This window comes from Molossus molossus, unplaced genomic scaffold, assembly GCF_014108415.1.
Source record: "Molossus molossus isolate mMolMol1 unplaced genomic scaffold, mMolMol1.p scaffold_m16_p_13, whole genome shotgun sequence".
Classification (NCBI taxonomy): Eukaryota; Metazoa; Chordata; class Mammalia; order Chiroptera; family Molossidae; genus Molossus; species Molossus molossus.
The window spans coordinates 60,021,200-60,047,727 of record NW_023425348.1 but is presented as its reverse complement, the minus strand read 5'-3'; the positions used below and the strand labels follow the sequence as shown (position 1 = coordinate 60,047,727).

At 51.2% G+C, this 26,528-nt stretch overlaps 1 protein-coding gene across 5 annotated transcripts in view; it reads left to right on the top strand.

Annotated features, from left to right (window-relative positions):
- ABCC8 (ATP binding cassette subfamily C member 8) overlaps positions 1-26,528 on the top strand; it is a 78,860-nt gene that overhangs the window by 37,371 nt on the left and 14,961 nt on the right. For 2 of the 5 annotated variants that reach the window (XM_036258151.1, XM_036258149.1), the window contains exons 11-22: positions 4,740-4,780; positions 5,919-6,064; positions 8,806-8,911; positions 9,045-9,161; positions 9,550-9,625; positions 10,357-10,462; positions 19,638-19,670; positions 21,373-21,408; positions 22,035-22,133; positions 23,194-23,278; positions 23,916-23,996; positions 25,637-25,774. In XM_036258151.1, the coding sequence (XP_036114044.1) occupies positions 4,740-4,780; positions 5,919-6,064; positions 8,806-8,911; positions 9,045-9,161; positions 9,550-9,625; positions 10,357-10,462; positions 19,638-19,670; positions 21,373-21,408; positions 22,035-22,133; positions 23,194-23,278; positions 23,916-23,996; positions 25,637-25,774 (1,064 nt within the window). Of the gene's footprint in view, positions 1-4,739; positions 4,781-5,918; positions 6,065-8,805; positions 8,912-8,975; positions 9,162-9,549; positions 9,626-10,356; positions 10,463-19,634; positions 19,671-21,372; positions 21,409-22,034; positions 22,134-23,193; positions 23,279-23,915; positions 23,997-25,636; positions 25,775-26,528 lie in introns of all 5 variants that reach the window. The other 3 variants (XM_036258150.1, XM_036258148.1, XM_036258147.1) reach the window with 2 other exon arrangements.

Sequence of the window (26,528 nt, the reverse complement as noted above, 5' to 3'; positions counted from 1 at the left end):
TAAGCACAGGAAAGATGGGTTCGCCATATCTTCTAATGTTCTGGGGTCGTGGTCTTCCGTCCTCCCAGTCTGGTCTGTACCAGTCTGGTGGGCCCTCCTTGGATGAATGTGACTGGCCTCATTCAATGCCCTGAAAAACAAAAAGCAAACCCAAAACCCAGCTATGCCATGGACTGGGGTGAGATGGGCAGGAGGATGCTGGTGAACCCCATTCACAGCACCCAGCACCTGCCCCCATCTGCAGCCCAAGACTTGAGCTCCTTCTGTCCTCCTCAGTGGAGGCCCTGACTCAAAACAGCCAGTGTTAGGGAACAAGTGACTTCCAGACCTGGTCCCTCTTCCTTCTCCAGCTTCTCTGAAATTCTTCTTCAATATCTGCTCTTCCTGCCACCAGCTGGTGCAGCCGCAGTGGGTTGCTGATGCATATGCTGCCCTGCTTGGGCAGGGAGCTGGCTGAGGGAGAGCTGGGAGGTTCATCAATGAAGGAGGCAGGAGTTGGTGTGACTTGCGGGACCTCCGGCTTCCACTACTGCCAGCGGCAGACACGCCATTAACCTGCTTTTCTTCTCCTCTGTTGACTTTGAATGACTATAGGACTGAATGGGAAACAGCCCTGTGCACTTCAAACTACACTGCCCCTCCTGCTGGTGCAACCTGAAATTAGGCCCAGGCTCTGAGCCTGCAGCTCCCCCTCTCACCCCCACCCCCTGAGACAAAGCTGCAGTTAACCAGAGACACAGATGGCTGGCTGTGGCTCCCTGACACATGGCTTCTGGAATATTTATCTTTGGAAATGAAGAACTGCTGGTATTGTGGTGCAGGTGGCACACACACAGGGCCAGACCACATTCCTTCGGCAAAACCGGGGGAGCAGTGATCTGAGCCCTGCTTTGGCTTCAGTTGATTTATGGGCTTATTTCACCTGGGGTGGGGGGAAGCTGATATTGTTCACTGCTATACCCCCAGAACCCAGCATCATGCCTAGAACAGAGGAGACCCTTAAAAAATAATTTTTGAATAAACACTTCTTAAAGGATATTTTTGGGGGAGGATTAAAACAACACCTGCCCACATCCACACCACAACAGAAAGCCTTTTGCTTTCGAAGGAGGCCTTTCAAGCCTGCCTACATGCGGCTAAACTTGTCCGTACCAGCAGCGCGCTCGCACATCATTTTGTAATCTTCTGCTCTCGGTTATTTAACAGGATTCCTTGCTCCCTAACATGCAAGAGTTAAGCACTGTCATGTTCTCCTTTTCTTTTTCTTTCCTACATCAAGTCAAAGTGAGTCAGCCTACCCCATGCCAAAGTAGGAGAAATCTATTCTTGGTCATACTTTTTTACCCCTCTGACACCTTTAACGGCTTACATGGCTTTGTGTGATTCAGGAAAATAGAGGCAAGGGCACAGGTCTTCAACCCATGGCAGCTGGGATGCCCAGCTCCCTGCCCTCCCCACCCTCACTAGGGTTCAGGGGTGTCTGTTGAGCTCAGAGAGGTGCCAGAGCCTCCCAGGCCTCCCAGTCTCTGGCACTGATGGGATAGTCCCATCCTTGCCCACCCCGGGGCCCTGTGGGGTGATCTTTAGAGAGGCCTTTAAAATGCATGCAGGTGGCCCTGGCCTGTTTGGCTCAGCGGTTAGAGCATTGGCCTGTGGTCCAGAGAGACCTGGGTTTGGTTCCCGCTAAGGGCACGTACCTCGGTTGCAGTGTGTCCCCGGCCCTGGTTGAGTAGCAGGTGGCAAACACTCAATGTGTCCCTTTCACATCAATGTTTCTCTCTCTCTCTCTCTCTCCTCCCTCCCTCCCTCCCTCTCACTCTATCTGAACAAAAAATGGGAAAATGTCCTCGGGTGAAGATAAAAAATAAAAAAAAAATGCATGCAGCTGGTAATTCCATCCCCCAACCTCCACCCCAAAGGGGACCCAGAGTCCCCTGCACAAAGGCCATCTTGCAAGGGAGGGTGAGGAAAATGAAAAATTATATTTTCACCCTGCTGGTGTGGCTCAGTAGATGGAGCGTTATCCCATGGACTGAGAAGTCGCAGTTCAATTCCCAGTCAGGGCACTTGCCCAGATTGTGGGCTAGATCCCCAGTAGGGGGCATGCAGGAGGCAGCCGATCCATGTTTCTCTTACATCTATGTTTCTATCTCTCTCTCCCTCCCCTCTCTCTAATAAAAATAAAAACATATTTTAAAAAAAGAAAAATTATATTTTCATTCTTTAACGTCTCTATACAACAGCCAGAACAGGGTAGAAATTAATTATATCATATGTATTCTCTTTTGAGAGAATCAGCTTTGGAATACTCGTTTTTAAATTTATAGCTTGTCTCATTCCTTAAAAGAGTTCAAGCAGCTACAAGAATAAAGACAACAAAATTGAAAAAAACATAAATTCAGAAAAATTACGACCAGAGAAAACATGCAGTAGAACAAAATGTCGGTTATGACATGTTCTGTGACCACAGAGTCTCCCTGGGAACTGATGAACCACTTGACTCAAATAGCCCCTCGCTGTTAGATGTTGCCATTTGCTTTCATTTCAGGTGGTTTGTTGCTGCGGTTGTGGTTTTGTTTTGCTGTGAGTATGCTATAACTAACGCCAGCTTGCTGAGGGCTTTTTGCTTCTCTCGGTTGATTACATCTTCAAGATGAATTCCCGGGAGAGGGATTACAGGATCAGAAGGCCTAAACTTCCGTGTGGCTCTAGCTACAAAGCACCAGATTGCTTTCCAAGCAGAGCTGTACCAATTTACAATCTAACTCTCCACCCATTCGTCAGCTGGGAATTGAGCCCCAGAAAGTGTAGGAGAGGTCTCAGCCTGAGGAAGGGGGCCAAGGCGTGGTGTGCAGGTGCCTTGTAGTTTGAACCCCTCCTCTGGTTATTGCTGGGGTGGGCAGGAGAGGAACAGAAGGAGGCCCCTGTCCTGAGAGAGCTCCCTGGAGTAACTGGCCCTGGAAGGGAGGGACAAGGTTACTTTGTGTTTAGAACTATACGGTTGGTGATGGTCAAGGGCCCAGGCCTCAGAGTAGTCCTGCTCCACCCTCTCCCCAGCCAGCAATGGCTGTGCTGTGGCCAATTCCCAGACCTGGGCTCTTCTACTGTAGGAAAACCAATCATGCATATACTGCCCCTGCCAGAGACTGTGAGGGAGGGCTGTGGCATTGCTGTGGGTACCTGGAGACATGGAGCCCTCTTCAGGAAGGGCAGTTACAGCACGGTCATCTATGATATTGGTGTTGATAAAAAGCCTGTGGTCAGAGAGTTTAGCAGAGCTCCAAGAGGTCCAGCCATAGCTCCTTCATGGGACTGGGAGCTCTGCAGGAGCTGTGTCTCCCTCATCAGAGTAGGAATCCCCCAAGATGGGCACAACGCCTTTCCTGCTGCTTGGGAACTCACTGGAGGAATGTTTCCTTTCTCCCCAGCTTATCAGGGCCTTCCTGGGAGCATAGTTCTGTCTCCTTCCTCAAACGAGGGGCCCCCTGAGGGCAGGGGCCACATTTTTCCTCCCACTCAGAGGCAGACCTCCAGTATACACTGTGTATGTACTAGCTGGTGCAGGATTCTTCAAGTAAGTAGACCGTCAGCTTCTTGGATCGGTGTTAACCATCTAGACTTCTTCAGAGTGTCAGAGACTCCACGATTCATTAGACAGGGGCCATATGCACAGGCTGAACCCTTGGCCTTTGTCTTCTGGCTCCTGGCTCGTTCTTTCATTTGGCTTATGATTCCTTTCTGGGCAGGGCTGGAAGAGGCTCCCGGGAGGATGGAAGAAGAGATAGGAAGCTAGGTGGACATCTCTTACTCTAGGAGGGCTGCTCTCTCTGCAAGTCAGGACCTCATGCCCAGACCTCGGGCATCTTACACATTGAGCCAGAGGAGTGGTGACCTTGGAGCTTGGCTGAGCTAGTAGCCGGTGAGGTGTGAGAGTCAACACCTGGGACTCACAGAGCCTCTTTCCTACATTATCTCCTCTCACCTTGGAGAAAGCCGGAGTGGGTGAACAAGTACAAGTTTACAAAGATCAAGTGAAGAAACTGAGGCACAGAGCAGAGAAATGACCTGCCCAAGGTTACACAGCTTATCTGTAATAGGGACTCCACCGTTCTCTGACTTAAAGTCCAGCTCTCTTTGCTCTCTGGAGTTCCTATGAAGGAACTGGGGGCCACACTTTAAACAAACCAACTTTCCCACTTGGGCATGGACTCTGTCTTACAGCTAAGGGAGACCCCATTTTAAGCTGTCCTTTGTCACTGATACCTCAGTGTGAATGAGTTTGAAGTCTTCCCAGGAGCCATGGGAGATTAGGAAGCCTCGAAGCCTCAGAGAGAACCTGGCTTGGGGGGATCCAGGGACCAAAGCCAAGGAAAGAGCAGCAAGACAGTGACTCCAGAAACCCATGCTGCGGACCTCACAGTTGACCACAGTCATTCAACTCTCCAGTCCCATGTCCCACCACTTTTTCATGGGGCTTTCTTCACACTGTCCACATGGAACAGAATAGGAGCACTTAACCCTTATAAAGGCTTAAGTCTCAGAGACATGAGACAAGAGTCCTGAGGGAAACAGGCAAGGAGCTGGAGGTGCCACAGGACTAGACTTCTGCCCCTACCCTGCCCCAGCTCCACGCCACTGGCTGGGAAAGGACCCACCCACAAGCTGCACTGCCTTCACCACCCTGGGGGCTTCATTTTTAACTGTCTCATCCCTCCCACTAACTTGTGCTTCCTCCACAGTTTTCATGAACACGGCCATCCCCATTGCAGCTGTCCTCATCGTAAGTGGCTCCTTCCTCCATCTCCCGGGGGTGGGGGACAGGATGTCTGGAGTGAGAGGTCACCCAGGGTTTGGCTTTTCTGCGCAGGTTTCCTGAAGATGACTCAGCAGTGAAGCTGAAAACTGGGCAATGGACTGAAAATCTGTATATGAGCGGGCCCCTCCCCCACTCCAGGAAGCCAGGGGTCTTGGGCTTCTGGGCCTGGAGGGTCTGAGGCTTAGTCTTTGAAGAAATTAAACTTTCTTGTAAAAATAGCTATCAACATGTTTATTGTAGAAATGTTAGGAAATTCAGAATGGAAAGGGCAGAGAGAATTTAAATCACCCATAACCTCACTGGCAGAATCTTGAATGTGTTTCTTTCCAGTCTTTTTGGGAGAGACCTAATATAACCTTTTTACAAAAATAGGACAGTGCTGCAGTTTTATGACCTGCCTTTGAAATGTAAGCATATGGCATGAACAATCCTCCACGTCATTAAATATTATAGTGGGGGTTTTTCTGAAGCCATTTTGACCAGAGCCGTGTGTGAGCTCAGGAGCGGGCCCGGCAGCGTGCCCCTCCAGAAAGGCCTGGGCCCCCACGAGCCCACAGCTCCTTCACCCAGGACTCCCACCCCTGGCTTCTGTGAAGGCTGCAGTTCTTTAAAAAGATGCATTTATTTCCCTTGGGGCCAGTGTCCCTGAGCTGTGACGACTTCACAGCCCGTTGGGCATGTTTGGGAATTCACTTTCGACATGGTTTATTGGGTTAGTTCTGGCCTGGCTCTCAGGGAATTCTGGGTAAGAGGTGCCTGAGCTAGCCAGGTAGCCTGGGACAAGCACTATGACCAGGTGGTTATAATTCTGATTCCGTTTTCTTGACTGAGGACTGCTGTCTGAGAAGGGGCAGAGCTCACCCAGCGGGAGGGCACAGAGGGATAGGAAGGGAGCAGCCCTGTCCTCCAGCTTGAAGTTCTGAACTTGCTGGGGACGTTGCCATGAGATGACTGTGAGGATGAGGGAGGTGTCTCTAACTGAAAGGTCCCTGTGAGTGCCCCATTGCGGACCTCTTTTTTCCTTCCCACGGACTAAGTGCTTCCCATCTGGGAGAGACCCACGACCTGAGTCCCCCCGTCTCACATGTGCTTCTGTCCACAGACCTTCGTGGGCCACGCCAGCTTCTTCAGAGAGTCTGACTTCTCCCCCTCGGTGGCCTTCGCTTCCCTCTCCCTCTTCCACATCCTGGTCACGCCGCTGTTCCTGCTGTCCAGTGTGGTCCGGTCTACAGTCAAAGCTCTGGTCAGGTGAGAGGTGGCCCCGCCAGGGCACTGGACGGGCAGCTCATGAGGCATCCCAGCACTGCTCCAGTGACTGCCGTCACAGCCAAGCGTTTGGTCCCAGGACACGCCTCCCACGGACCTGGCCTCGCTGAGCTGGGTGTGTGGGCAGAGGGATGAGGGCCTCGTGTGGCTCCCCTCCACGCCATCCCTGATAAAGGGCTAGCCAGCTTGCTTGCATACCTCCAAGGAGAGGGAACTCAGTATCACCTCCAAGATAACTGTAAAAAAAAAATTTCAACAATGAGCCAAATTTGGTATATCTTCATAAATTCTACCCATCGGTCCTAGTTCCACCCTCCAGAACCGCCCAGAATGAGCACCATCCCTTCCCCACAGGACAGCCCTGAGGATTTCAGAAGGTACCCCCTGAATCTTTCTTCAGGCGGAACATCCCCTATTCTTCCCATGGGTTCCAGAGCCTTCACAGCCCTGCTCATGTCTGTGTGCCCTGTCCCCCACTGGCCCCCGCTGGAGGCCTCCACTTCCAGGCCCTAGAGCCCGGTGGTGACTGCCACTCTCCCAGAGGCACCACTCTCTGGGAATGAAGGTAAAGGGCCCAGGCTTTTACTGTGAAGATCTCCTTGGGCCTCTGAAATAGCTCCTTGAAAACAATGGCCTATCATACCTCTGGGGAAAACTATGTCCTTTCTCATCATCAGTGAGACCAGACAGTAACAAATGTCCTCTGTACCCAAGCCCTTCCGCCTTGAGGAAAATGGCACCCCTGTCTCATGGGACCCTGGCAGGTCTTAGGCAGCTGGCAGGGAGGAGTAGCTATTGGATTGAAGTAGCTGATGGAATGGAAGGAACAATTTATATAAGGAAGCTCTGGCAGGATGGGAGGGGTATAACTCAGCAGAATTGTGGTCAAAGAAATATCTAATCAGGGACTAACAGGTGGGAAAAAGATCAGCTCCCATTTCTGGGGTTGGCTGTGCAGACTCAGTTTTATTGGCCATGGCACTGTGAATTCTAATGGTCGCCCCTCCTCCCACACACCCACCCAGGCCTGTGATTCTGTGTAGAAACCACAGGTTTGAGGATGCTGTGCCTGTTGGAAATCCCTTGTGCTGATGTAGAAGCATGCCCACACGCATCTCATTGTCATCGGGGTGGCTGAGGCCTTTTTAAGAGGGAGATGAGACTGGGCTGAAGGTGGTAACAGGACACAAGGCCAGCTCCACCTTCCCCAGTCACTGACTGTTGAGAGAGTGCTGGATGGAAGAGAGACGGTGGGGAGCAGCAGTCTCTCCTGGAGGGAGCTGGGGGCGGGGGTCTGCAGGCTGGCAGTCTACTCCTGGTTGGGGCTGAGGGAGGGGGTCTCCAGGCTGGCGGTCTACTCCTGGTCAGGGCTGGGGGCAGGGGTGTCCAGGCTGGCGGTCTACTCCTGGTTGGGGCTGGGGGCGGGCGTCTGCAGGCTGGCAGTCTACTGCTGGTCGGGGCTGGGGGCGGGCGTCTGCAGGCTGGCAGTCTACTCCTGGTCGGGGCTGGGGGCAGGGGGTCTCCAGGCTGGCAGTCTACTCCTGGTCGGGGCTGGGGGCAGGGGTCTCCAGGCTGGCAGTCTACTCCTGGTCGGGGCTGGGGGCAGGGGTCTCCAGGCTGGCTGTCTACTCCTGGTTGGGGCTGAGGGAGGGGGTCTCCAGGCTGGCTGTCTACTCCTGGTCGGGGCTGGGGGCGGGCGTCTGCAGGCTGGCAGTCTACTCCTGGTCGGGGCTGGGGGCAGGGGTCTCCAGGCTGGCTGTCTACTCCTGGTCAGGGCTGGGGGGAGGGCGTGTTGCACAAAAACCAGGGGCCATAGCTTGTTTAGAGCCTCAGACTGTTCTTGCCTTGAGAGTTGGAGGGTTCGTCTGGCCCTGGGTCAATTGGATATTTAGCAAACGGGAGGCAAGAGAAAAAGAAAACAATTCTCAAGTTTCCTCAGACAGCTTCCACACCTGCAGAGATGAGAAAGAATGAACCAAAACTTCTGGAGCCTCCTCTGGGTCCATAGGAAGATTCCTGGGGTGGGTGGGGTGAGGTGGAGGAAGGCATCTCCTTTATGAGATGAGACTAATATACCTCCCCTAGCGGGATTAAATTATATGCTTATAAAACATATAATATTAATAACCAATTCTAATCCTAATTAACCTTAACATTGACCAACCTTAATTCTCACAATGACTAACATAGTCCAACATTAACCATCTTTTTTTTTTTTTTTCTTTATTGATATTAGAGAAAGAGAGGCAGGGAGAGGGAGGAGAGATAGAAACATTGATGAGAGAGAACATCAATTGGCTGCTTCCTGCATGCCCCCAACTGGAGATTTGGCCCACAACCTGGGCATGTACCCTGAATGGGAATTGAACCGGAGACCTCTTGGTGCATGGGTTGATGCTCAACCACTGAGCCACACTGGCCGGGCCAACACCAACCATCAAATCAACCTTAACACTGAACCATTCCAAAAACTAACCAAATCTACCCTAATCTCGACCCTAACCTACTCCAGAGGATTGGTCAACCCTAACAACTCCTGATAACACCTAATGCTCCCACCATGGATTCCCCTGCTTTATCCTCTTCCAGTGAGGGCTTTGTGGGGGCTGCACCTCAGGACCCAGAGCCTTCTCAAAGCTGCTCTCTCAAGCTGCACCCTCTCTCTTTTCCCCTCTCCTCTGCCCCTGGCAGGGGCAAGGGGTATCTCTGTGCTTCCTCCATAGCGTGCAAAAGCTGAGTGAGTTCCTGTCCAGTGCAGAGATCCGAGAGGAGCAGTGTGCTCCCCGGGAGCCTGAACCCCAGGGCCAGGCCAGCAAGTACCAGTCCATGGTGAGTGTCTGGCCTCCCCTTGCTACTCAACCCTGCTGCATCCTGCTTCAGCCTTTCCTCACAGGAAGTGGGGCTCCTTTCCCTGCACAGCTCCCAGCCCCATGTGCCTTCAGCTCTTCCTAACCATCCCCAGCCCCTCAAGGTCGTGAACCGAAAGCGTCCTGCCCGGGAGGACTGTCAGGGCCTCACGGGCCCACTACAGATGCTGGCCCCCAGTACAGACGGGAATGCTGACAACTGCTGTGTCCAGGTGAATCCAAACCCTGCACCCCACGCCCGGCCCCCCAGCACCATCACCAAGAGGGAGCTCAGCATCTAAGGAGCTAGAGACCTATGTGCTGAGGCCTCTGTCCCAAGGTCACCCTACCTGCCTGTAGGGTCCTTGGGAGTACCAAGACCAGGGACAAGTTTTCTGTCTCCACCGAGTGGGGGAAACTGTGGCTGCCCTCTTGGGGAGGGTGCTTCGGACAGGTGGGCATGGGAAGACCATTTTCCAACTCCCCTGTCCTGGAAGTGATCCAGGGACTGGAATTAGTGTTTGTTTGGCTTTTGTGGGGAAGGGGAGGCAAGAGACTTTGATAGTGAGAACCCTGCTGTCTTTCTGTGCTCTTCCGGGCGGTGGGGTGTTGCCAATGAAGATCATTGGAGGCTTCTTCACATGGACCCCAGATGGCATTCCCACACTGTCCAACATCACCATCCGCATCCCCCGAGGTAGGCTCCACTCATCCCTCCATCAGGGTCTGGGATGTCCCCCTTAGAGTCATGTCTGAGGTGCTCCTCCCCACGTCTCACTAAATGACATGGAGAGAAGAAGAAAAATCAACGTTTATTGAGTGTCAGCTCTATGCGTACTCATGGTGGGTGCTCTGGGGCATGAATGATAGAAAGGGGTTGGGCTTCATCCCCGAGGAGTCCATGTGCTGGGTGGGAACGCAGCAGCCAGGACAGGGCAAGACAGGGGTCTTGATGTCCAGACAGTGTGGGCGCTTTGCAAAAAGGTCAAACCCAAGTAGTCTGGGAGGGCATTATGGAGGAGGTGGGGTTCTCAGAATGAGCCGGTCACTCAGGCCACGAGGCAGAGTGGACATTCTGGCAGGGCAGCAGCTTGAGCAAAGCATGAGAGTGGGATGGAGGTGGGACCCAGGGTGGCATTAATGGAACCATGAGGAGCTAGGCTCACACGGGGAACAGTAGAAGAGAGCAGCAAGAGCTTGGGAAGGGGTGGGGGGAATCATGGGCGAGGAAGGACCTGGGGAGCCGAAAGGAGGATGCCAGGTTCCAGAAGGAAAGGTTCAAAGTGGGAAAGGACTCCCTGGGGATTCTAAGTGGGAGGAAAGCAAGTGGGAGCCCCAGGATTGGGTGTGTCTGTCTGTCTTTCCGGGTGGTGGTTGTTCAGACTCCCTCCTGGCCCTGGCCCCCTCTGTTGCCCTCCCTCCCTGCAGGCCAGCTAACCATGATCGTGGGGCAGGTGGGCTGTGGCAAGTCCTCACTTCTCCTAGCCACTCTGGGGGAGATGCAGAAGATCTCAGGGGCCGTCTTCTGGAACAGGTAATAAACACATGCTCGGGGCTCAGTGAGTGGGGAGAGAGTAACAGCAGGCGAGTGGGCAGCCTCCTCTCAGCCATCCTGCTCAGTTGAAGATGCATTCATTGTGCATTTGCTGAGTACCCACTGTGTGGGCAGTGCGTACTCATTAAGTGCTGTGGATTGTTATTCTCATCATCATCATTAGTACTTATTAAACCCTTACTATGTGCCAGGTACTTTGCTAGGTCCTTTGCACGTATTATTCCACTTCATCCTTATGGCAACCAGCAAGGTGAGTACTGGGAACAGTTCTCATGTTATAGATGAGGGTTCAGCTCTTTGCCCTAATTCTTCCCCCTAGTAAGTGGCAGAGCTGGAATTTGAACTCAGTTCTGTTGGACTCCAAAGCCCATGTTCACTCAGCGGCACTTCCTCCCAGTGTGGGGAACTGCAACACGAACAGAGTTCCGGGTCGATCAACAGCAAAGCTGGAATAGGCCGTTCAGTGGGTGTTTTGAGAGGCCAAAGTTAACCCAGACAAACACGGGTTTTCTGGGGAAAGAGCACTATCTTTTTTTTTTTTTTTAATCCTCACCCGAGGACATTTTTTACATTTATCTTCAGATAGAGCGGAAGGGAGAGAGGGGGGAAGAGAGAGAGAGAGAAACATCGATGTGAGAGAGACACACCGACTGGTTGTCACCTACACAATCCCATCCAGGGCCAGGGACAAACTGCTACCAAGGTAGGTGCCCTTAGCAGGAACCGAACCCGGGACTCTCTGGTCCGTGGGCCGACGCTCTAACTGCTGAGCCAAACCGGCCAGGGTGAAAGATCACTATCTTAATTAAAGAGCCAGAACCCCAGGCTGAGTCCATCACGAATCTATTATTTTTACCCAGCTATTTCCAAAAAGCACTTGAGACTAGTTGATAAAAGATACATATAAAATAGAAGCTTTTTAAAATGTGAGAAAAGAGGAACCAAGAAATGAAGAGGTTGGAAAAGGTGTTCAGAAGCCTGGGCAGAGGACGGCTACTGCAGTCAGCACACAACCAGGCTGGGCGCTCCCAGGAGCCGCGAGCTTGTCGGGAAGAATCGCCGTAGCCATTTAAGGCGAGGGCCAGCTTTCCACAGCAGTCATTTCTAGGCGGAAATTGTCATTCAGTATGTCAGGTTTTTCATAAGCGCGAGTGCAGAACTGGGCAGAGAGAAAGACCTTGGGCCCGATGTCTGAATACCTGCGTGCACGTCTATTTGCTGCTTGTCTAAAATGTCCCTGAATAGTGCATCCCACAGATGGCGAGTTTCCCTCTTCAGTGTGGCTGTGAGCTGGCACATGTGCCCCATGGTTTCCCATGACCCAGTCTATGAAGCATAATCCCATCGGGGACTGTGGTGTGTTTGGGGTAGAGGAGTCTCTGCCTCCATTTCGCACTTTCTTTGGAGGCTTTTCAACACAGCCTGACCAGGGAGGTCCAGGCATTAGGTTTGAGATCATGTTGCCAGTCTCTGTACAAACTTCCACTCGGGGTTCTGTAGTGACTCCTCACCCCTGCCCATAGGCTGACAGTGTAGGTCTGTGACAGGAAGACAGGAGCACCCAGTGAAGTGTGCACTGAAGAGAGCAGCCAGTATTGATTAGGCATCCGCTACCCTTTGCTAAGTACACTGCAAGCATCAGCTCACTGAAGCCTCCCAGTAAGCCTCCCACTGAGTATTTTCACTCCATTTAACAGAAGTAGAAACTGGGACAGAGAGGTCAGGTGACTTACTGATCAGCATGTAGAACAGGGACCAAGCGTGGGCACTTTCCCTGGAGCCCGGCCTCCTCTTTGGACTGGGGTCCATCCCCTGGGTCCAGTCCCAGTGATTATTCTCCAACTTCCATGTAGAGGGTAAGCTGGATCCAGGCCCACTCTGAGGGCAGGCCTTTTCTACATGGGATCACAGAGCACAGAGGCGGGGGCTGCCCCTGGGCTCCCCTGGCTGTGCACCACTCAGCGTGAGTCACCCCACTCTGAGCCTGGCCCCTTTGCCCCACTTTCTTCGTCTCCTCCCCAACAGCCTTGCCCTCCAGCGCATCGTACCAGCATCAGCACCTCTCTGCCCTCTGCAGAGGCAGCAGTCACCCTTGGTGGGGGCTCAGCCCTGCCCTGCCTCCACCCCCACCTCTTTCCCAAGCTGTGCCAACCCTCAGGGTCTGACAGCTGCCTCCTCTCTCTTTGGAAACCTTTGCCCCAGCCAAGGGGACACAAGGGGCCTCTCCAGGGCCCTGGAGCTCCTCTTGTGTGCCAGACACTGTGCAAGGCACTTTATTTACTTCATTCTCACTCAGTCTTTACCAAACTGTGAGGTAGGTATATTATTATCCCCATTTAACAGATGAGGAAGCTGAGGTGAAACAAGTTGCCCAAGATCACCCTGCTCTTAAAGGCAGAAGTGGGATTTGCACCCAGGTGCTCGGTGCATGGGTTCTCCACTGTGCTGAGAGAAGAGGCCCAAGGCAACCTGGAGAAATAGCTGGCCTGGCAGTCCACAGGCCAGCACCCCTATGGCTGTGACCCCCTCCTCCACCTCCTTGGCAGAGCCACCGCCTGGTGCACACAGCTCTGTCCTCGTCCGCACTCACTTCAACAGGCAGCCTGGCCCCCCCGTTCCTGGCCCTGTTTGAGGCTGGGGGTGGGCAAGGTGGTGAAGAGGTCATTTCTCCAGAATCCACTTTGTCCTCCTCCACAGTACAGCTTCTGTCCTGTGCACAATGAGGGGCATCAAGATGGCTTGCAGCCAACCCTAGGAAGTTGTGACTCAACTCATGTGCCAGTTTCTCTACACTAAGCTTTTTTTTTTTTTATCCCTGCCCGAGGATATTTTTGCCTTTCAGATAGAGTGGGAGGGAGAGAGGGAGAAGGAGAATGAGAGAAACATCAATGCAAGAGAGACACATTGACTGGTTGCCACCCACACAACCCCAAATGGGGCCGGGGACAAACTGCAGCCAAGGTACGTGCCCTTAGCAGGAACCGAACCTGGGTCTCTCTGGTCTCTCTATTGACTCATCCCATATTTACTGAGCACTTACTATGTGCCAGACAATGGACATGGAAAGAGAAATGTCAAGATGATTAAGACATGGCTCCTGCTTTTAAGGGAGGGAAGGGACACTGGCACCATCATTGAGCGCAGAGGAACAATGGCCTCTGCGGTCACGGAGAGGAGGCTTGGTGGATGTGGTATCTGAGCCTTGGATGAGTGTGGTCTCCTCAGTGGAAGAGGCAGGGGTGGGAGAGGAAGGTGTTCCAGGTAGGAGTATTGGCCTGGGCAGAGGCTGATGTGAAAGAACCTGGTTCTGGTCCGTGGAGGACCGGGTGTGTGAGTGCTGTGGTGGAAGACGGGACTGAAGAAGTGGGCTGGGCTCCGGGCAGACACCCCTGTATGTCATACCTGGATATAAGATTTGCCTGAAGGCTGTAGTGGAATCGTGCTGGCAATACAGGTTGAGGGATTGAAGGGAGAGAGAGACGCAGGAAGGGAGACCAGTTAGGAGCTTGTTATAATGGCTGAGAGAAGGAGTCTGGGCAGATACAGCTGAGTTGACTTCACGTGCTGTTTGTCTCTCAAACCCCTGGACAAGCCCACAGCTCTGTCAAGCCCACCTATCGTGGGAAATGAGTTAAGAGTGGGGCTGTGTGCTGAGGGCCCCCCTCTGTTATTTGTAGGAGCTCCATGCTTCAGACACTGGACCCCAGGTCTGCAGGGGGGTGATATACTTGCAACATGAACCATGAGCAAAATGGCATTTGACTCAGCAGCCCCTCCTGTCTGCGGCCAGAGGCGAGGGCTATGCCAGGCTGCTCTGATGTTTTCCATACCAGCCAGCCAAGGCCTGCCTGGTGGCCAGGCAGCCAGAAGGAGCTCCAGGAGGCACAAGGCTGGGAGTTGGGGATTAGAGGGTGCAACATGGAGAATGCTCTGGGGAGATTGGTTCATACAACTGTGTGTTTATTTCTTCAATGAGTAAAGAACAGTATGTCTGAGCAAGTTCTGGAGGCCTGGGTTCAAATCTGAGCTCTGTGCTTTGGGAAATTCTGCGAACTTTCTGTACCAATTTTCCCGTATTACCTACAGGGTTGATGTGCGGCTCAACCTAGCATGTAGTATGTGCCCTATAAATATTATTGTAAATATTATTCTTTGATAATGTACTTCTATGCCAGGAACAAAATTTCCCAATTGCTCTTTATTTGTACTCCAGCCTATCTCCCAAGAGAAACTATGAGCTCCCTGGGGACAGGGATCATATCTTATTTGTCTCTGCATCCACATTGGCTTTGCTAAGTGAATATATTTGCTAGATGAGTAAACCGGAAACAACTCATGACCTTCAAGAGACTTCCATTATAAATTTATTACATGTCTCTCCTTCCTGCATTCTTTTGCCCAGGCTGTTCCTCTAACCCAGAATTTCACCTCCCAGCCCAACTTCTCCACCAACATTTGGAATGAGTGAATCCTATTAGTGCGTATCTCACACTGTATTGTGATTATCACTGATGCGTCTTCTCGCCCATGACACTGAGCTCTTTGAGGACAGGGCTGGAGGATTATTTTATGTTGTACCCCAGGTGCCCAACATAAGATGTGTATTTGGTGAAGCCATCTGTGCAGACTACAAAGGAAAAAACCTGGACCCTGCCCTCAGAGAGCTCTCCAGTCCTGGGGGACAGAGGCATGCAGACAGACCCTAGGGAAGGTACAGAGGGTCCATTGGTGAGGTCTAGCATTCTGGGGAGAATTAGTGCAGTAGCCCTGAGCAGATCTGGCAGCTCAGCCAGCTGGGTCCAGCTCTCAGGGAGAACCGTGTGCCTCCCAAACATTTATTTTCATAATGATTTTCTGCCCCTGCCCAGCTCTCTGCTTCAATGCACTATCAACCTGGGAATTTGCAAACTCTCTGCTTCATCTTTAAGAGGAGAACATTTTGATAAAAAGGCAATATGAGCAGATATACTTAAGTGAAATCTTTTCCCTGAAAATAAACAATAAGGTCATTAATGTCTATAGTAAAATGATTTTAAATGTCCCCAGGGAGCCAGCAGGAAGCCCCACCCTCCCCAGGAAAGCATGGGTTGAGGAAGAAGGTCCCACCTCCCTGTGAGGAACTGCAAATCAGTCACTCTGGAGCTCCCTGCTGCACCCCGTCCCCGCCCCTACCACCTGCAGAGGCTTCCACATGCCAACCCTGTATTATTTCTGTCTGTGTCCACAGCCCTGCTTGCCCTGGGCTGCTCAGAACACTGTTGCTTTGTGGTGGTTGGTGTGAAGGCTGCCGCCCAAGAACCCCAATTCCTCAGGGGCAAGAAATAGGCTCCTCTCGGAACTGTAGTCCCATTTGCCCAAATAGTTCCTGGAGCCTTTGGGGGCGCAGGTACACCCCCGGTTTCTGGAGGAGGTGGGTGTGGTGGGATAGTGGGCAGACAAGAGAAGGGGCACTGTGTGGAGCCAAACTTGGGAACCAGATGGTCTCTGGTTGTAGACCTGACTCTGCCACTCACTAGCTGTGTGACCTTGGGCAAGTTACTTCACCTCTCTGAAGCTTAGCTTCCTCATCTGGAAAACCCTTTCCTTTCTCAGAGACGGGGGTTATGATGCACTGATGTCATTTGGAAAGGGCACTGGGGGTGAAAAAGGTAACATTTCAGGGCAACAAGCCTGCTTGGGGCAAGATGAACAGAATGTAGAGACCTAGAAGTCTTAACTTCTTCTTCCAATCTCAATTCTCACCTCTTCCCTTTTCATTTATTCCCGGGGTCTTAAATGAGTGTTGGGGCCGGTCAGTTTCTCCTGTGCCTGCACCCTTGGGACCAAGCACTAAGCTGAAAAGATGATGACCCACCCCCACCCGGTTCTCCAACCCCACGTCTTTCCCTCCAACCAGCTACAAGTTGTATGTGTACTGTATTCTCCTAGTGTCGCTGTGAGATTTGTGCCGTTATCCCCATTTTATACATAAGAAAACAGGCTCCCCTCATTAAAGGGACTTGCCCAAGATTTCACAACCAGTGAGTAGAGAAGCCCCTCAGATACAAACTTCAGAGCCTATATTCTTTCCACTTCTTCAGCTGCCTGCGCTCACCTGCTGCCTACTGCTCCGGGCTGGGGCCCTTCCCTCCATGTCCCCTCAAGGCTCAGCTCCTCCGAAACTTCTCCTGGCCCTTCCTCACTCTCAGATTTCTTCTGCCTCCGAACTCCTTTTAAAAATTACATTCTTCGCCCTGGCCGGTTTGGCTCAGCGGTTAGAGCATCAGCCTGCAGTCCAGAGAGACCCGGGTTCCCTTCCCGCTAACGGCACGTACCTCGGTTGCAGTTTGTCCCCGGCCCTGGTTGGGTTGTGCGGGTGGCAGCCACTGGATGTGTCCCTTTCACGTCGATGTGTCTCTCTCTCTCTCCCCCTCCCACTCTATCTGAACAAAATATGGAAAAATGTCCTCGGGTGAGGATAAAAAAAAAAATTACATTCTTCTATGAGTCTACAAGGATGTGCATTAAATTAGAAAAGATACACAGGTATAAAAAAGATTAAAAAACACCTAATATCCCCTTACCCAGAAGTGTCCAGTGTTTTCTCTATGCATTTCGCATATGTGTTTGTGTGTAGCTTCCCTCAATTTTTCTGTAATAGTTTCTTGCTTCCACTTTTCTTCTGGCCCTTAAAACTTTCTGTACCTGCCTGATTTGCTCTACCAGACTGTGAGCCCGGAAGGGCAGGTTCTTAATTCAGGTTGATGCTCTCACGTGCCCACACCATGGCTGGCTGGAGGGAAGAATGCGAGGTTCAAAAACTAGGAGAAACTATCCTTTCAGCTCATTGCTTTGTCCCCAGAGTGCAGGCATGGGAGGAATCAAATGTCCCCAACACTCTCTCAAGAGCCCAGCAATCAGTGAGAAAGTGTGTGCTACATGTACCATTCTTTATTTTTCAGGTTAATACATAGACACATGTCTTGGAGACTCACTCTAAGGAGGGTGGAACTACACTAGAAAGAGAAGATGAATCTGGATTCACTCCCAGCTTCCCCCTCTTCCCTGTACCATTGGGCACATTATGCAAACGTTAAGCCTCAGTTGCCCCATCTGTAAAATGGGGATACTAACACCTCTTTATAGGATCGTTATAAGGATGAAGTGGTGAATACAAACAACTTCTTCACACAGTGCCTGGCATGAGGACACCCATATTGCATGCTCCTTCCCTCCCTTCTTCCCAAATAATTAACATGTCAGTTAACAACCTCTAATTTACTACAGATCTGCCATGTGCTCAGCACTGTGGCAGCTGCAAAAGATGCTCTTCCTGCCTTAAAATCCCACTGGGGATAAAAGACTTACATAGGAGCTGATTAGGGAGAGAGAGCTAGTCCATTATAAGGGCTAATTGAGCAACCTAGACAATGATGCAAACTGAATTAGGGCCGAGAGAGCTCACTGTGTGCCTGGGTCCTCAGGGAGGCTTCAGAGGCGATTTCCTCCAGATAAATAACATTCTTTGCAAGTCTGGGAGCAGTCAAGGCAGGAGACCCACAGAGAAGCTTATCAGGGCTGTGGCCACAGTTGGAATTTGTACGCTTGGGTTTTTTATCTGTCGTTACCAGCTTACCCATAAATTGCAGCTATCTGATGGTTTAGGGAAGCAGAGTTGGGTTGGGTTGAGAGGATGAAATGAGACCACAGAGATTGGAGACTAGTGGTTACATATCCATCAGGGTCTCCATTCAGTTCTGCCCCTCAGCTGCAGACAGAAAAGGATTTCCACAAGCTTCTTTCCATCCCTGTTTTTTGTCCATCCTGGTTTTCCTGGCAAGAAGGCATTATCAGAGCTATGACATAAGTAATCACAGTGAAGTTATGTAGCATGGATTTAAGATTTTAAAGCTTTGGAGTTAAACGAATCTATTTTTTCTGCTACCTACTGGCTGTGTGACTTTGGGCAAGTTACTTAGACTCTCTGACCTCACTTTCTTTGTAAAGTGGGGACAATCAAAAGAAACCTCCTTCATGTGGTTATTTTGAGCTTTAAAATAGATAATACTATCACAGTACTTATTATAGTGCTTATAAAAGTCCAACAAATGTTAGCTGGTTTTTGTATTGTTGCAGTAAGATCTATATGAGAACAGAGCCGATTGGTTTTCCCCAAATATGTATGTCAGAAGTACTTTCACTGGCAGGAAGCTGCTTCTGAAAGGTTGAGAGGTAGCCTGAGGCAGAAGAAAGGGGGGCAAAATTGGTACCAAAATTCAGGTCACCTCACTCAGTATTTTTCAAAAAAACATTTACTGTAATCCACAGTATGAAATGCATTTTACATCACAGTCCACTACATTCATGTATTCCTTGATAAACAAGAGAAACAATTTCACACAAAAATCATTCACCTTGACCACATGTGGTGCACCCTGATTTTTTTTTCCAGTGCAATTGCAGTTCACTTATTTCAGATCCACTTATTCGGTCCCATTCCCCAGTTTGAAAACACTGTATGAAATGATTATGACCCTGGCCCTGGCCCTGGCCCTGGCTCTGGCCGGTTTGTCTCAGCGGTTGGAGCGTTCACCTGCGGACCAATGAGTCACGGGTTCGATTCCGGTCAAGGGCACGTACCTCGGGTGCAGTTCGTCCCAGCCCTGGTCGGCTCATGAGGAAGGCAACCAGTCGATGTGGCTCTATCACATCGTCGTTTCTCTCTCTCTCTCTCTCTCTCTCTCTCTCTCTCTCTCTCTCTCTCCCTCCCTCCCTCAGTCCCTCCCTCCCACTCTATCTGATGATAAATAGAAAAATATCCTCAGGTGAGGGGAAAAAAAATATTATGACCCTGAAAATGCTACTTTCCCTCACTGAGCTTTAGTTTTCCCCACCATAAAACGATGTTGGTGCCAACCAGCCTCACTGCCGCGCTGAGTCATGGCCGGAGCACCGATGAAGCCAGGCTGTTTGGAGGGCACCCATCCAGCTCCGGGAGAGACAGATACTGAGGAGAGCAATTTTTGCCCCAAAGAAGCCACTTGGGGACACTGAGGATGGGTAGGGGGTAGGGACCATGGGGATTGCTTCTCCTCAAAGACCCAGTGTGATAGAGAGAAAAACAATAGGGTGAGAAGTAACTGGTGCTAATTTCCTCCCATTTGTGCCCCAGCAGCCTTCCCGACGGCGAGACGGCAGAGGACCCCAGGTACAGCCTTGAAACTGGGTTGGAAGTGGGTCCTGATAAAGGAACAAGTCTGGGTATGGGGCACGGCAAGGGGGGACATGGTTATGGTGGTGGGGATCCTGAGTACGGATTCAGGGGTGTGCAAGCCACATGATTTCAGAGGCATGAGGCCTGTAATAAGGCATGCATTCCCAACAAGGGCAAAATCTGGTCCTTGGGGAGAGAAAAAACTTAGACATGACAATGATTTGCGGCCCTCCAAAGGGCCAGAGCATATAAACGGATGTGCAGTATATCTGCAATATTGGAATTTCCCAGGGAATAGGGTCAAAAAATAGGTTTGGGGTTGCCACCGAGTGGGGGGAAGGCAGGGAGTGACTATTCATGGGTGCGGGGTTTATTTGAGGGCTGATGAAATGTTCTGGAATTAGATCAGGGTGATTGATGGTTGCAAAACTTTGTGAATAAAAAAAAAAATTAAAAAAAAAAACACCAACCACTAAATTGGATAAATTAGATAAGAAATATGACAAAGAAAAGACAATAAAAACATTTTGTCTAAAATGGTCCTAGGGGGTGATCATGAAAAAAAAGTTGAGAAACTTGGCTGAAAGGAGAGGAGGTGGGTGTCCCCCAGGCCAGACAAAAAATTTGATCATGTTGCTTTATGTTCAATGTGCTTTATGTTCTTGTTGTCAAAAAATTGATGGGAAATAGATTAATGACGCTCTGAGACCCCCTCAAAACCCTTGCTAACCTCACCTCTCTCCAGAACATTCAAGCACACTGGGGTGGTGGAAGTCAGGACTGGGATACTCAGAAAGGGTGACTCAGCTTCATAAGTTTAAGCTCTGGCCTTTGCTCCCTAACTCCAGAGAGGTTTCATTTCCCTGCCTGTCTCTGCCCTTTCTCCCCTTGTCCCTAAGTGCCAGGGTGTGATGACAGGCCTGGCCTGTCTAGCCATAGTGACCACAGTTCTTGAGCCAAAAACCGAGCCTCGTGGTATGTGACAAGTGTGCTTGTGTGGATGAGAATAACGGGACGGCAGAGTTGATACTGGAGCAGGTCAGGTCAGGTCAGAGCACATGGGCACCTCAGCTGACCAGGGCTCTCCAGGCAGACCCAGATTCCTCTGTTGTCTTCTGAGAGGGCCAGAGGGCGCTGCATTCACACCTGGGGCCCTCTCAGCTCTCTAGATGCCACTGAGTTCCATTAGCTGTGGATTCCCACCCACTGACTGTAGGCAACAGTGTCGGCCTGCCCAGCCGGGCCTGGCTCTGACCAGACAGACTCCCTGCCCCAGCTGTTTGTGCAGCTATGTCAGCCTAAGACCTCGGCCAGTGCGCTTGAGCACTGCTGCAGAGGCTGGGTCTGGAGGAGCCGCGTGTCGGTCCTCTTACTCCTCTGACACAGGAAGTCCCCCCGCCCCCATGAGCCTATACCATGTCTCCCTCATTCTCCCTCTTTTTTGAACTGGGTCCCCCAGGGCCCTCCTCACACATGTCACATGGACTCTGGACACTACTGGGGTTCAGGCAGTGGAGCCTCCCCCTGGATGGCCACAGCCCACTCCTACTCCCCTCCATGCAGCAAGTGTGGCTGCAGACTTAGTCACAGGGATGATAAAGACACTTGTGCTGGGTCTGAGGGAGCTCAGAATGTCTATGGAGAAATCAGTCCATTCACGTGAACCCTGAAGGTGCGTTTTGTTCCCCTGCTGCAGCCCAGAGCGGGAGCCGGCCGCCGAAGCGGATGTCAGGTAGGTACTGTGTCCTGGGAGCACCCACCCCCCTCCCCGCCCCCGGGGCAGGCCTCCGCAGAGGGGCTCCCAGGCTGAGCGCCCTGCTCCAAGGGCGGTTTGGAAGCTGCTGTGCTGCTGTGCATCAGGCTGCTCCCATCACATCAGGTCATTTTTATCTGATACTCATCTTTTCAGTTTCTTTTTTGAGGGAGGGGCCTTGAAAAATTACATCATACTAAATGTGGTTTCCTTGGCTCCACTTTTTTTAAAGTTCCATTTGGAGAGTTACCTGCTATCATCAAAGTTGAATGGCTTGAAAGCTGCTCAAGGAAGGAGGAAACCAGGGGTCCAGTGTTCACCTGGTTTCTTCCTGGGCTCTGGGTGGAAACTCAGAAAGGAGTACAGACTGCAGGGGTGGGGCGTGTGTGGTGTAGGAAAGGGTTGAGGTCCCCCCAGTCAGCTAAGTCCCAACACCTAAGCCTGCTTTAGGCCCTGGGCAAGAAGAGGCCCCCAGGGGCCACACAGAGCAGACTTCTGCCAAGGGCACCTCCCCACCACTGCTCTGGTCTAAGCCATCACCTTGACAAGTGCCTCTAAGAATGAGCCCTGAAAATGCCTCCCTACTCCCACCCTGCTTTTCCCAGGAAGAGAGGCCCCGTGGCCTATGCTTCTCAGAAACCATGGCTGCTAAACGCCACTGTGGAGGAGAACATCACCTTTGAGAGTCCCTTCAACAAACAACGGTAAAAGCCTCTCAGAGGGAGGAGGGCTGGGGGAGGGGAGAAATTGATCATGGGCAGCATTAGCTCCCTGCCCGGCCGGCTGGGTGCCCTGCCTCTCCATCAGTCTCCCACACCCAGCCGTCCGCTCTCCAGCCACTTATCTGGACTCCAGCCTGTCTCCATATGGTCCGTTTGGAAACAATCCAGATGTGCCTGGGTATCAGGTAGCCCCACTCCGGGGTGGCTGCGCGGGAGGTGAGGGAGGTGCAGGAGCCCTGTTGCCCTCTCTTGTGGCTGCTGAGAAAGCTGACCCAGCTCCCCAGGAATCTCTGTGCTCATGATTCCCTACCCCCAGCTCCTCAGCCTGTGCACTATTTTTTCCAGTGAATAATAACCACTAACACTGACTGAGCTCTTCCCAGATGCAGTGCTGAGCTCTGCACGGATGATTTCCTCTAATTCTCACAACAACCCCAGTAGGCAGGTACTATTATCATTCTCATTTTGCAGATGAGGAAACCAAGGCTCAGAAAGCTTAGGTAATCTGCCCAACACCATGTAGCCACTAAGTGACAGAAATAGGTCTCAAATCCAAGGGTGCCTAATACCCAAGTCTGTCACCAAGACACTCTGATGCCTCCTCTGTGCATCCTGGCTGACACCTGCCAGGCAAAGAGCTGACCAGGGAAGTATGAGAGGAGCAGGCAGGACAAATATTTAAACAGCCATTATTATTACTAAGCCAACCAGCAGTGACTTTCCCTGGCAGTGCCCCAAGCATGGGCTCTGACTATTGCTTTTCCCGCCGCACAGGGGCCATGGGCCCTCTCATGTCAATTATGTGGCATATTTGCTGCCATCTAATTCTCTCCTTCAAATATTTAACTTGCTCCAAGACCGCGTAAGGTGCTGCCCTCAGCTTTTTTTAAGCTCACATGGTGTTTGCTTGCACCAAGCAGGAGGCCCATTAAAGCCATTCTCACCCTGGCACAGCTGCCCGGAGGCTAATGACTCTCTGCAAGTGCTCAGTCCCCTCTCTGGTCAGATTGATCAGCAGTGTCCCCGCCCCACCCCACTCCAGGTACAAGATGGTCATCGAAGCCTGCTCCCTGCAGCCTGACATCGACATCCTGCCCCATGGAGACCAGACCCAGATTGGGGAACGGGTTAGTAGAGCCTCCAAGGGGTTTTCTCAAAACCAGGGACCTCAACCTCCCCTGCTGGCCACCCATCACCGCCACCAGGCCCCAGATCCTTCTCAGGGAGAGCAGGCACCAGGGAACTGGGGTCAAAATGATCTCCTTGAACCCTGGGCTGGTGGCTGTCCTTGACAAGTATTCGGCCTTACTTTGTGAAGAGGTCAGCTCAGCACCTTCCCAGATTGGAAATGACTGACATCTCCTTCATTCATGCCCTGGGTATATATTGGGAGCTCCCCAGGCACTGAGCTAGGCTTAGGGTTATGCGCTCCCTGTGCACTCTCCAGGTGGGGCCCCTCCTCCGAAAGCTTAGACAATAGGATGCTCCCGTGGTTGTGTTCCTTGTGTGTGATGAAATTCCTCCATCCTCTGTCTTGGTTTTCACTGATCAGATGGTCCCTAGACCCTATATGACGACTCTTCAAAGACTTGAGATTATATTTCCCGCTTTCCAGTGAACTGAGTAAACATGTACCAGTTCCTCCTCTCTGCAAAGTGAGGAGGACAAAGAGATGGAAAGAGCCAGGTCTCTATCCCCAGATGCTCCCAGTCATGCCTCCTGGAGGGCTGTGAGGGCATGACCTTTCCTCCCCTTTGGTGACAGGGCATCAACCTCTCTGGTGGTCAGCGCCAGCGAATCAGCGTGGCCCGAGCCCTCTACCAGCATACCAACGTCGTCTTCCTGGTGAGTGCACCAGCCAGCACCTCCCTAGGGGCTTGTCTCCCTGGCTCATTGCCTACACACACACACACACACAACATCACCCAACTACCTCCCTCTTCAGGAGCAAACTTCTGCCAGAGATATTACTTATTCATCTTATTGTTGGGGAAAATGAGACAAGGGTAGTGCAAATGGCCCACTGGGGACTGCACACTGAGCTCCGCAGAGCCATCAGGGAAGGCAGGTAGTAGTTGCAGGCCATCTCTCTGTAGGAGAGTGCCCAACCGATCAATGTTTACCTAGCCTGACTGTAAGAATGACTAGTACATGGAATGTGTGCTGCCCCTTCCCATCTATGCCCACAGCCGACATTGCTAGTTGATCACATTTTTTGCCCTAGGAAACTTAACTTGGCCTCAGAATCCTTCTCAACACAGCTCTCCAGGTAACCACTAGCAAGCAAACATGAGATCAAACATATTAGCTATCCCTGTCCTATTTCATGCTAAGTGTGGTGTTAGGTGCCTTGGCTGATACTGAAAAATCTTTGGCTTCAAGGGTTTAGAGTCTGATTAGTGATACAGAGCTTACCCACACTCAAGAGCCACAGCCCAGCCGAGAGTCAGATTGTGTGGCACAAACTATGAGGAGCTTTGTCCAGGAAGATAACTGTGAGGACCAGAGTAATCTGGGAGGGCTTCCCAGAGGAAGGCCTTGACGTGTCAGTCAGTTAAACAGAAGAAACAGGAGAGGCTATTTAGAGAAAGAATTGGAAGAAGGAACCTCAAGTCACTGACCCCAGCTTTATTCTCACTCCCCCACGATACATAAACACTCCCTACTAAACACACTTCATTATGTAAACTTCGCAGCCTGTAACTATCTGACTCATGCACAGCACTTTACAAAGTCCTAGCTCATTCATGATCCTGTGTGAACTTTAAACAACCTTGTTAGAGAGAAGTAAATTGGATATTTTAGTTTATTTTAGCAAACTTTTATTAAGTTCTGACTCTGTACCAGGCATAAGCACAAGGAGGTCTCCGTTCTCTTTTTCAAGGGGATGGTGGGGTCTCAGTTCTTAGGGCCTCATGTAAATCACTGTCAGGCTTTGTGCAAGGTATCACTGGAACAGAGAGGAGGGGAGGCTAGGTGTGGGGGTCTGGAAAGGACACAGGAAGAGCCAGTGTTTGGGTGGAACCCTGAAGGGTGAGTAGTTCACCAAGCAGACGAAAGGCACATCAGACCCCAGGCAGAGGGAACAGTGTGGACAAAGGCCTGGAATGGCAAGTTCCCTAGAAACCTGAAGTGTAGAGAGCTTGGGCAAGACAGATGAGCCATGAGACTGTAAAGGAAGACTGAGCAGGTTGTCAAGGGCCTGGATTCCCACAGACAGGAATTCAGACTTCATAGCCTGTGGGGAGCCACCAGAGGATCCGGGGTCAGGAAGTGCTTGTGATGAGATCTGTTTGAGAATGATAACTGATAACAGCCCATTTTCAGATGAGACAACTGAGGCCCAGAGAGCTAAAGTACATTGTTCAAGTCCACACAGCTAATTAATGTCAGTCCCTAGACCAGAGCTGATGTAACTGCTGAGTTTTGTACTCACTGTCACCCCCTCCCTTTACACTTGCCCCTACCTTCTCCCTTCTATCCAGGATGACCCCTTCTCAGCTCTGGATGTCCACCTGAGTGACCACCTGATGCAGGCCGGGATCCTCGAGCTCCTCAGAGATGATAAGAGGACAGTGGTCCTAGTGACCCATAAGCTACAGTACCTGCCACATGCAGACTGGGTGAGAGACCACAAGAAGGTCAAACTGTGGAGGGCTGAGGTGGGAGAGACAGTCTGACATCTTCCAAGGAGTTCATCAGATGTCTCATAGCAATGGCTGAGGGCCACCAAGCAGAAGAAATCCGCACCGGATGGCTTCATGCCGACTGGGCAGATCAGGGAGACCTGCACAGCCCAAGGGTTTGGTATCACCTAGAGCGGCAGATATTCCCCATCCTGGCCTGGGTACCACAAGGGATGGTACCAAGAAGTCTCAGAAAGAAGCAGACATTCAAATCCTACCTTCTGTTTCCTGCTCAGTTGGATGTCCCATCCCTCTGGCCTTGGGGAGTGCCCACTGGATGGGAAAACCAGCTTCCCACCATCTTGTGGATCAGATTTAAGTTAGGACAAGATAGAAACAAACAATAGCAAAGTAACAGGAATTGCAATGCAATTTTGTGAAACCCCACATTAACTAAAACCCATACCCCTCAACATGTACACATAGTTACTTTTTAATTCATTGGAAAACACTTACTCTTTAAGATGGAAATCATGTGACTTTTGAAATCTGGGCCTTGCCTGACCCCTATTTAAATTTGCCCCTGCAAATTGAGGCTCTCTCTGAGCATCAGGCCTGTGCTAAATTCCCTTCTAATTCCCCCCAAATAAGTCTCCCTTCTCCATGTAGTGAGACCCTCCCTCCACTATGAAAAAGGAAAAAAATACAGACTAAAAAAGAGCTATTAAAACAGGGCAGGTTCATGTCTGTT